At 42.6% G+C, this 12,009-nt stretch overlaps 1 protein-coding gene across 1 annotated transcript in view; it reads right to left on the bottom strand.

The window, feature by feature from the left end:
• Positions 1-12,009, bottom strand: part of LOC144763252 (uncharacterized) — a 124,663-nt gene that overhangs the window by 67,191 nt on the left and 45,463 nt on the right. The window contains exon 3 of the mRNA XM_078648690.1: positions 8,601-8,711. Coding sequence (XP_078504816.1) covers positions 8,601-8,711 — 111 coding nt within the window. The remainder of the gene's footprint in view (positions 1-8,600; positions 8,712-12,009) is intronic.

The raw sequence follows: 12,009 nt of genomic DNA, 5'->3' as shown, positions 1-12,009 counted from the left end.
GGGAGTGCGCGAGAAAACTTGCCTGTGCAAAAAACGGTATATATATATATATATATATATATATATATATATATATATATATATATATATATATATATATTACCTACTGGCCAGTAGGTATATATAGTTAGGATTTTTTCTCTATGGGTTTTTTGAAAATTCTATGTCTAATAACTTTGGCGTTTGTGGACGGAATCGGCTGAAATTTTCAGGAAAATGGCACATTTTGTTTCTGAGCAGCCCTTGAAAATTTGGGGGGGGTTCGTCCAGTGGGGGCCGAGAAAAAAGGGGGGTCCCAAAACGTGTTTTTAACATTGAGTTTTCCATAGGGCGGTTGGCCTCACTTTTAGCCCGAACGGCTGAATGGATTTGCACGAAACTTGGCAAAATTGTAGGGACTGGTAGCCCGATGTGCCTTTTGTAGGTCTCAATATATGTGCTCCAGTGGATTTTGAGAAATTAACGTTTAAAAAAAGATATATATCTATAACAGCGGACCGGTTAGCGCTCTGGTTCGCGGACTTTTCGCGCAACGGAGCTTTGTGAAGCGAAGCTGATTGGTTCTCCGGCGTCTGTCAACATTCCAAACAGTCCGTAGCGGCCGCCATCTTGTCTCTCGGTAGGATCGAGAGACAAGAGGAGGTCAAAACAAAGGGGGAAATAACTATAAGGGGGCATAGTAGATCCTCGCTGACCCCCTAGGTTTGATGTGGAGGTTTTAAAAGGGCCCCGCGGGGCAAAAAAAAAACAAAATAATAATAATCGAACGGCTGAATGGATTTGCACGAAACTTGGCAAAATATTAGGGACTGGTAGCCCGATGTGCCTTTGCTAGGTCTCAATATATGTGCTCCAGTGGATTTTGAGAAATTAACGTTGAAAAAAAGAAGATATATATCTGTAACAGCGCTCCGCTTCGCGTACTTTTCGCGTTACGGAGCTTTGCGAAGCTGATTGGTTCTCCGGCGTCTGTCAACATTCCAAACAGTCCGTAGCGGCCGCCATCTTGTCCCTCGGTAGGATTGAGAGACAAGAGGAGGCCAAAGCGAAGGGGGAAATGACCATAAGGGGGCATAGTAGATCCTTCCTGACCTCTTAGGTTTGATGTACCATTTTGCCAAGTTTGGTGTAATTCCGTTCAGCCATTCAGGCTGTAGACGTATGTAAATGTCCTATGGAAAATTGCATGGGGAAAACACATTTGAAAGTGTTGAAATTTAGAACCAATTAAAATGTTACTTTGGTTTTGTATTTGTGTGTGATGAAAGTTAATTGGTTATGTATATATGTCAAATGAGAGGAAACCACAGCCATTTTGTGATACTACTGTCTGAGGTACATTTGTGAGGAATTTTTGGTGGTGAATTTCTGGTGTTTGATTTACACAGTACTAACACTTCTGCTACTTTTAAAAAGGTGAGTTGTTAATTTGTATGGGGAACTATGTTGTACACTTGAAGATAATTTGAAAAATGTTTTCTGTTATTTATTTGCAGTCCTTCTGTTATACTAAATACTTGATAAAGTTAGTTTTATATTATGTATTACTAAAGACGATAAATGAAAGTGATTATTTTTTTCTGCAATTTACAGCAAGCAATTTCAAAATAAAATGGCTCACAATGAAGAGACCGTGGCAATTTCTTTTGAATTGTCCAACACATTGATTGAAATTGAGAGCACCAATAATGAAATATTGTCACAAGGAGGACATGACTTGTATGATTCCATTAGATTCATTGAAATGGACAGCACCAAGAATGAAATATTGTCACAAGGAGATGACTTGAATGATTCCACTACATTGATTGAAATTGAGAGCACCAATAATGAAATATTGTCACAAGGAGGAGATGGCTTGTATGATTCCATTAGATTGATTGAAATGGACAGCACCAATAATGAAATATTGTCACAAGGAGGAGATGACTTGAATGATTCCACTACATTGATTGAAATTGAGAGCACCAATAATGAAATATTGTCACGAGGAGATGACTTGAATGATTCCACTACATTGATTGAAATTGACAGCACCAATAATGAAATATTGTCAGAAGGAGGAGATGACTTGAATGATTTTTTTGATCAATCTCTTGATGGCGAATTTATCGAGTGTTTGGAGACCATAGAGTTACAAGAATCATCATTGCAGACTTTTAATGAGGAGATTCCAGATGAGATGATTGAAGAGGAAATTACTGATGAGGACATGTTACTAGTTCTTTCAAATTTAGAAAATTCTGAAGAATAAATTTATATTTAGAAATCAAAAATTGTTTGAGACATTATTCATTTTTATTTTTAATTTATGAGGTTGTAGCGAAGTGATTGTAGTATAAAATGAGACTTATAGTATAGAGTGCAACATTTTTATGTTACATGGTAAGTTTACTCATATTTACTTCCCTTCTGCCACTATATTATCTCCAATGTGTATTTGACATGTCTTCTTCATCTCCGGCCTCCTTTCTCTCACTGTGTGTCTCCGATGCATCTTATCGCTGGTATTTTGTGTAATTACAGAAGAGAGTAAAATAAAATAGTTCGGAACGTGGAAAGGGGGCAAAGTAGAGTACTCCTCACCCCCTAGGCCTTTTTAGGCGGTCCCAAAAGGATCAGTTTCTGCTTTCCTGAGAGATTATGGTATGAGTTCCATATACCACAATAACTTGCATTACAACATGCAAGATATCTATCTCCTATTACCAACTTTTGGAGATATTCGCGCTAAGCGCGAATATCTCCAAAAAGTAACACCTGCCCTGAGCAGTTCTTAGCCATGTTATCCAATGGGAGGTGGATAACATGGCTAAGAGTATTAGCTCGGTAATGCATGAATATCGCTGAGTTTTTAGCGATATTCATGCATTGCGGCCGTTTATTATCGCATTTGCGATAAACCTTGATAATAGTAAGGTTTATCTTCGATAATTTCTGACGATGCTTAGTGGTAAAAAATTGGTTGGTAAGCATCGTTAGCGATAAATATCGCTTAACTTTGGTAATATGCCCCAACGTCTGTTAACGTTCGATTCGAAGGAAATGAGGAAGTGTTGAAAAACATTGTCTGCGCCATCTTGCCTTTTTTGAAATGCCACACTTTTGTCGTGCACGGCAGCCATTTTAGATGTCTTGACCAGACCCACTCTCTGCACGCTGTCGATTCGTAGCATGGCTCCTCACCCTCGTAAGCATCTCCCCCAGGCACTGGTCACCACCGCTCTCTGTCTTATGCATGGGCAATAAACCTTCCCCCATCTGCGCTGCTCTTCCCTGAGAATCACACTCTGTGCCCGCCCGACACCTCCCTTTCGCCCTATTCACTACCGCACCCTCTGACACTCCTCTTCCTCTGTGTCCGAATGTCCAGGCCGGTCCTAGGCTATCAGCTAGCCCTGCAGATGTAGTTTATGGCCCCAGCTGTAAAGAATCACCCCTCTTCAAAGGAGTTATAGTAGATCAAGGCCCACACCCGATGTGATCCGTCACAGCACACGCGTTCCTACTATCTGAAAACCATCCTGTATTGTGATTGGGGAGGGGACCGAGCCTGAAGCGGAAGATTCCAGGAATGACTCTTTGTACATCAAAGTTTTTACAATTATGTGTCACATTAAAAATATATAGCACTCCAACAAAGTAGTAGGAATATAAAACTTTAATAACATATAAATATATACAACAAAACAAAAACAGTAAAAACATTTAAACAACGAAGAGACCGTGGCAATTTCTTTTTAATTATCCAATAGATTTATTGAAATTGACAGCACCAATAATGAAATATTCTTGTCAGTAGCGGTCTGTTGTGCGAATAGTTCCAAGGCAGCAGAACGCGCTGAAATCTAGATGGCACGAAAGTGATGTCTAGTAAGTTGCCGCCCAGCAAAAAACGGCGTGGGGCGCCGCGGGGGTGAGTGAGTCCAGTAGGCACCACAGCTATTCTTACCGGCATTGCAGAATTACTGCTGGGGACAATGCCTGTGCTGTAGCAGGGTCACAGCAGAAACAAAAAGGATTCTGTTGAAGATGTTGTTGGTTTTCAATTTGAAAACAGTTCTGGTGTCAACTGCTATGCTAATGTAGTGGTTAATGTTTTGTTTTCTCTAGAAAATGTAAAAGAGGGGGAGGCAGTCCAAAGTTCCGTTAAAAGGGCAAAGGAAAGGATCGGTGGTTTGAACTATCAGTCAAAAAGGGGAGGGGGTGCAATAATTTTTCCTACCGGGTCACACTGTGCTTTCACCGGAAGTGAGGTCTGCAGGATTGTAGTAATTCAAAGTGAGGCTGGCGCCAGCATGGGAGCGCCGACGTCACGCGGATACAGTTTCGTCACTCCACGGGCGATCATGGCAGTCATTCCCCATCGGGGGTCGGAGACTCCCGCCGCTCCTCTAGAATCTTCAAGGTCGTGGAGGACTACGGTGGTGGAGTCAACCAGTGACCGGGCCATTTCTTTATGTTGGGCCCGCTCTTGCCAGGTCGACCGCCATTTTGAGAGTTCGGCAGCTACCGGCGATCGCGGGGTCACATGAGCGGACGGGCTCCACCCTGCCGGGCGAGACGTTGCAGCATGGCCACAGTGGAAGAACCGTTATCTAGGTCGTTCCGAAACTGTGCAGCACTGTAGTTGTTAGGATGCCACCGCCTGGAGCGCTGAGGGTGCAGCTGGGAAGCCTCCACCTGGGGAGGCGGGAGAGGCCTGTTCGCACCGTCTCTCCCTCCCAGTGCACCCCACGGCGTCTCGCTTGAGATTTGTTATGGCCGGACCAGGCGATGAGGACGAGGGGGGGGTCGGAGGCATGTGCAAGACATCCCCCTCCAGTGTTGTCGCAGCCATTATAAAAGAAAGAAGTGTCCCGTCCGTCTTCGGGCCGGGCTTCCGGTGGATGTCGGCCGGACGCCCCTGGCTCTGGCCCCATGAACGGGTTTCTTGGTTTATCGGCTGCAGCCGGATCCCGTCGGCCTCGGCCCCCCGACCGTTGGTGGTCGGACCGGAAGAGCATGTGGCGGGACTACCTGCAACTCTCAAGGGCCACCGCGGCCGGACTGGGAGAGAGAGGGGAGGGTCGAGGAGACATTCCCCCCCCCTGCAACTGTTCAGCGTTGTAAAGGCAATCCCCTGGCCGGGTCCCGCTGGTCTCGGCCTCTCCTCCGGCTACACCCTACGTTAGGATCTCCTGGCCGAGGCGTGGCAGCAGGACCTGCCTTATATGGGCTGCTCCCGGCTGGGCGTAGCCGGAACCCTGCCCCACCTTGGAAGTTTCCAGAGTGGGGGTGGATGTTCTACTGACTTGCATTTTCCCTAGTCTATCGATTTTTTTGGCGTGGCAGGCGGTGGGACAGCGAGGGGTGATTTGGTTTCTCTTACTGTTTTTCTGGTCTCTCACCACTGGCATATTTTAACGTTTTCTTGTTTCTAGGACATTAATAGGTTTTATCATTACGTTATGTTATCGTTTCTTTGTTCGTTGTTTAATAAAAGTTCATGTTCATCAGTGGCCTACTGATTTTCGTTTTCCTATTTTTTTCTTTCCAGGTTGTTTCATGGTAAAGTTTCTGTTAACAGGATACAGTGATCACTTCGTTATTATTGCATATGTCCTTTTCACTAGGGGTGCTCTCTGGTCGGGCCAGATGACGTATCTCTAGTAAATGGTCCGGGTGAAAAAGGTGCATCAATCAGTGGGGAGTAGATAGGCATGACAGATTACAACGGGGGAGAACGGTCCGCATTACGTACCCTTTCACTACTTGCAAAGATTTTCCTACGTTTATTTGCAAACAGGGAATACCTCCAAAAAGAACTAATTCCCAAACAGTCAATGTTCGGACAATCAATCAATCAATGAGGAATGAAATAGGTACGACGTGTTAAAGGCTTGCGTTACCTACCCTTCACTATCTGCAAAGGGAGATAGAATATTCCTATTCTTCCTCGTTTGCAGGTAGAGAAGATCGTTAAGAGAATTAACTTCGAACAATTCAATGCTCGATTGAAACAATCAACAAGGGGTACTGTGAACACAAATGAACGCCGCTTATATACATACGCATTGCTATTTTCAACAGGTTGTTCCTAATGTTTCTATTTTAGCGAGGTCAAAAGAGATCCCATTAGTGGCCTACTGATTTTGCTCGATTCCTTTTGTTTTTTTACACGATTTTTCGCTATCTGCAAAGACTAAACAGAGTATTGCGACTCTGTGCTTGTTTGTAAATAGAGAATGAACCAAAGAGAACAATCAATCAAATGGAGAGAGAAGCAGGCACGACGGATTACAAAGGGGGAAAGGGCTGCGTTAACTACCCTTCACTATCTGCAAAGAGAGAGTACTCCTAATAGAAATGAGGGGTGGGGGGCAGCAATCAAAGCAGATCAGTGTGCATAAACACGAAAAAAAAAATTCTTACCACGTACTTGACATTCGACAGCTTATGATATTTGCTATTAAAAAACCATTGAAATTCACTGAAAAAACCATAGGTTATAGACCATATATAGTTAGGAATTAGCATTTACAAAACCTTGAAAATTCACTGAAAAAACCATAGGTTATAGACCATATATAGTTAGGAATTAGCATTTAAAAAACCTTATTTTACTCACACAAAACCATTGAAATTCCATATATAGTTAGTTGCACTAACTATATATTGCGCACCCGCAATCCACTGCTGATGATGTCACATATTACATCATTCATGACATGGTCAGTGACATCACTGATGACATCACTGATGACATCTCAAATGACATCACTGATGACATCACTGATGACATCTCATTTGACATCAATGACCACATCACTGATGATATCATTCATGTGACAATACAATGCATCTCCTCACATTTTAATATAACCTCTGTTTCACCCAGTGTTAAAAACAGAGTATAATTTTTGAAACCATTGACACACCAATACTAGTTACTACATACGTACTCACTGATTCCTACGTCTACACACACATTCACTCATTCACCCATACAATCATTCATACATACAATCACTCATGTTTACAACACAATCATATGCACTCATACACCTATACAGACACTCACACTCTGCCACTCATCCATGGAGTTACTCACACACCTAGTCAGTCCTGTAAAGAATCAATCACACTTCCATTTTCTACTCTATACAGTTAAACATAGAGCACCTTACGTTTTCAACCATATACTAACACATACTTACTCTCTTATACAATCATTGATACAAGTACACATTGATCTGTACAGAGTCACACACCTCCCATCCAGCCACACACACACTCAGTCTCCCATGCAAATACTTGGGCAATCAATCAATAACCCATATAGTTACTCATATAGCTACTGATCAACACATGCAGCAGTTTACAGAACAACAGACATAATGATGCACAAATTAAGACAGTTTAGTCACTAACCCATGCACTCAGTGAGACACATTTAATCACTCACTCATACATTCAGTCATGCACCTACTAAATCCTTCGTCCAGACACTTATACATCCACTCATTCTTCAATATGTAAGACATATTTTAACTTTACAGAAACATAGTCACTGGATGTTGTCATCAGTGATGTCATCAGTGATGTCATTTGAGATGTCATCAGTGATGTCATCAGTGATGTCACTGACCATGTCATGAATGATGTAATATGTGACATCATCAGCAGTGGATTGCGGGTGCGCAATATATAGTTAGTGCAACTAACTATATATGGAATTTCAATGGTTTTGTGTGAGTAAAATAAGGTTTTTTAAATGCTAATTCCTAACTATATATGGTCTATAACCTATGGTTTTTTCAGTGAATATATATATATATATTCAAGTTTGTGGCCCAGGTAAGGGCTGCCAAGCGCTCTTCTGGCAGTGCGTTCCGAGTGCAGCAGAGCCTTGGTGCTTGTAACTGGAAACCGTTTTTTGCACAGGCAAGTTTTCTCGTGCATTCCCAGCTCTTGCTTCACCAATTAACGACCAGCACTGCAAATTAATTTCTGTTATTTAATTTGCATAACAGCTTTTGACCAGCAACACTGCTCGACGCGTTTCGCGGCCCACGCCGCTTGTTCACGAGACGCTTCACGAAACGCGTCGAGCAGTGTTGCAGGTCAAAAGCTGTTATGAAAATTAAATACCAGAAATTAATTTGCAGTGCTGGTCGTTAATTGGTGAAGCAAGAGCTGGGAGTGCGCGAGAAAACTTGCCTGTGCAAAAAACGGTATATATATATATATATATATATATATATATATATATATATATATATATATATATATATATATATATATATATATATATATATATATATATGCAGAGAACATCGCCTATTCCCCATCAAGCTGGAAACAAACGAACCGGACCCAGGTAGGTGAATTTGCTTAATTTTTATTTTCAGTGCATCCTTTCGTTCGCCATGACGCGTTTCGGGCCCTCGAGCCCTTGATCACATGACATATATATATAATGTTTGTAAAATCGAAAGGTCTTCCTAAAGCCAGACCTAAAAAAACACACCACTCTATAATAGGTTAATTTTTGTAAAGAAAATATTCCCAGTCATTGCTTTAAGATATACACTGGAGTGTTCTCAATGCTCACTTACTTGTGTTATGATCAGTGCCATGTCTTGTCTTAGAGTCTTGATGGTCCAAAATTGATAAATCTTCCTTTTCTTTACTCCCTATTGAAAAGATGGATGTAGCAATAAGAGGCCCTATTTCAAAAGGAAAATTACACTGTGTTAATATAATATATTTTCTTGCTAGATATCCAAACACAGTAAAGTTGTGACTATCAATAATGTAATCAACTTAAACTACACCACAACTGACAGGCTAATATGAAGTGCAAAATGCATATTGCAGATCTAATTGTGCATTTCGATTATAAATGACAATACCTTTTATTTATGTATTTTGAAAACCTGCAAGCGGTGCATAAACACGCACTTTGTACTTATAGTCATTGCTTACGAGAAGCAAGGCTGGCAGGAGCTGGACCTCTTTTACGGACAGCCTTGCTTCTTGGAAGCAAGGACTATAAGTACAACAAGCATTGGCATTGCCAATAGGTCTCGCTTGTGGGACCTTATAAGTATTTAGTTTTGCAGCACAATATCCTTGTTGCACCAATGATATTGTGCTGCAAAACTAAATACTTATAAATAATAGTAAAAATTAGTGTGGACGAAGGAACATAAATTAAAACAAGACGGAATGGAAGGCAGAGAAGGGGAGGGGGGGAGGAGAAATGCGACACGGCGGGCAGGGGAGGGGGCCGAGTGGGGAGAGCGGCGAAAAAAATGTCAACAAATGCGTGCGCCGGGAAACTGAGCCATGAATAATTAGGGGAGGAGAAGCCGAGAAGCCGCAGAGCGCACGCTGGGCGAAGCCCTTTGATGTGCTGTGCGGCGGCCGTTAAAAAAATGCAATTAGGAGTGAGGGAGGCTGATGCGCGTGCTTGTTTGATCACGTGATTCACGTGAACTTAAACAAAACCGCAGCAGAAAGCCCTTGGTTTGACGAGGATTTTGGCTACTTGAATTCTCGCTCCGCTCGATGCGCTTACGTGCATCGATAGGTCGCGAGACCTAAAAAATGTGTTTACACACAGCTTCCAGGTTTTCAAAACACATAAATAAAAGGTATTGTTATTTACAATGCCAATAGCTCAGACTCTCGCAGATTGCAAGACCTATTGCATTGCAAATGTTTGTTCATAACAGCGTCAACGGGATTTGCAGCTCCACTAATGGCGAGAATCTGTAGGCTGTAGATTCACCATAAAACAGTCCCAAGTCAGCAGGGTCAGCTAATGTGATGCATCAGAACATGGCAGGTCAGATTGCGTGTGATCCTCCGTGACACAAGAGGCCGAAAGTAATACATCTGGATGTCGAAACATGGCCATTAGAGAGTGCGACTCAGTGCTAGTGACTTGCAGTGAGGTAACCATTTCACACTCACGTCCGCGTGCAGTGGGAAGCCAGTGATTATTCCAGGGCAGGTTGAAATTGAAAGCAAACCACTATGCGATGAAACAGCAGTTGTGCAGTCGGGTGAGACGGCGTCAGCAGTACACAGTGCACCACAACACTGCAATATAGGAGCTCGGGAAACTGGTACAAGCATGAGAGAGCACTGCGCACACAGAATACTACTACTTCAAACACTGACCAGCACTCACCAGAGAGGTACTACACTGCACGCACAGGATGACACTTGAAACACCCAAAAGCACTGCGGCAAGGTACACACATAGCAACGCCTACGACCCGAAGCGCAGCGTCCCTGAAGTGGGTGCTGTGCTGATAAGTATAAGGCCTCCTAAATTATACAAAACAAATAAACAAAGTTAAGTTGTGCAGTTAAAGCATGCCACACATGATGCCTGTTCTTTAAGACAGTAAGTGAATTAGCAGCAGCAGCAAGGGCCAACACAAGCAGAAAACGCAGGACTGACTGGCGGGAGATAGTGGGGGAGTGCACAGCAAGAGAGTCAAAACAAAATAAGTAGTGTGCCAGACTGCCTAAATAGTCAGTAATGGACTAATCCTTGTAATAGGGTCAGTCTTCAGGCCGGAAACATAGAGCCAAAATAAGGGACATAGAAGAGCAAGATTTTAGGAGGGGAAATACAAGCAACCAGTAAAACAGCGAGGGGTGTAGCTAAAGCCCACACATTGATTACAGCATTTCTCCCAACAGCACGTGCGCTGTCTAGGCTCGACCTAAAAATACAATTGGTAGAAAGAATATTTGTCTGCTTTCCAGCTGCCAGACTGTTAGTATTGATTATCCTGGTGGTGATTTGACAGGGCACTGACAAAAACCCACTCTTTCTATTTTTGATATAAATAAATCTCTTGGGTGATTTTCTTTTAATTTATGCATTTTTAGTGATGGGATTTTTTTAATAGTAAGTATTTTAAAAATTGTTGAACTAATTAAAAACAGAGATTAGTTTTAAATGAACTTACAGCCTCGACGTGAACCACGATAGGAGCCAACCACAAGGAACAGCATAGAGCAGAAAGGGGGGTCCGTGAGCTCCAGTGGCACAGTTTGAAGCATGCCTATGAGTCTCCTGAACAAGAACTAATGAACATTCATGTTCTGCATTACTCACCAGAAACACAGAGCTCGTAGTTTTTTCTATCTGGGTCTGATATCTAAGAGAATGCACAGTGGTTCCATGTGTCTCATTCAGACGCTAGAGGTTAGCATTATTTCTTCATGAAGTTCCACTAGGGGATGGAGGTGGAGTAGGACGGAAAATAGGAGACAGGAAATTCTTTTTCATAAGTTCTGTTACACTTTTGGTTATACACTTAAAGGTGTTATTTTCCCAGCCGCAGTAGCAAACTAGGGTTACTGTGTAATCCTAACTTTATATTGTGTTGCACCCACTTGGATGCTAAGGCCCTGGAAAGATTTATTAACAATTTCCATTGAAATCAATGGAAACTCCATGACGAGCTCAGCTCGTCATGAGCGTCGAAGGGGTTAAGGTGCTGTTTTTTGTTGCTTTAGATTTGAGAGTCCGCTTAGGAGGTGAGAAGCATTGACAGTTGTGGTGTTTTCAGTGTGGGAGGGCGAGGTTAAGGAATGTGGCATTTAGGCTTTTGTTATTAATCCAGCCCCAGTGCATTTTTGAAGCCTTTATAAATCCAGTGTGTTGATCATTGGGTGAGTTCTCATAACTACTGATCATGCACTTCACTAGCACGAGATGGGGAATAGCGCCTTTAGTGGGTTGCATATAAGATTCTTGTTGAGGACTGTCAGCTGTCTCAATAATCATGCAGGAGCTAGGAAGACATTACCTCCTCATCAGCCCTCCCCGTCCCAGTCCTAACTACATGAGCATAGCTCCTCCCACCAGAAACTCCCAAGCCACTCAAAACCCATCCCTTCCCTCCTGGCCCCACCCACACTCCGAGGCATATAGCCATGTGACCCACCTGCCCACTTCCTGAACCACCAAGCCCAAGAAGCCGAACAGGGAGGGAG

Source organism: Lissotriton helveticus, chromosome 6 (assembly GCF_964261635.1).
Source record: "Lissotriton helveticus chromosome 6, aLisHel1.1, whole genome shotgun sequence".
NCBI classification, from domain to species: Eukaryota; Metazoa; Chordata; class Amphibia; order Caudata; family Salamandridae; genus Lissotriton; species Lissotriton helveticus.
The sequence above is the reverse complement of the archived record's forward strand: the minus strand, read 5'-3'. Positions and strand labels throughout refer to the sequence as shown.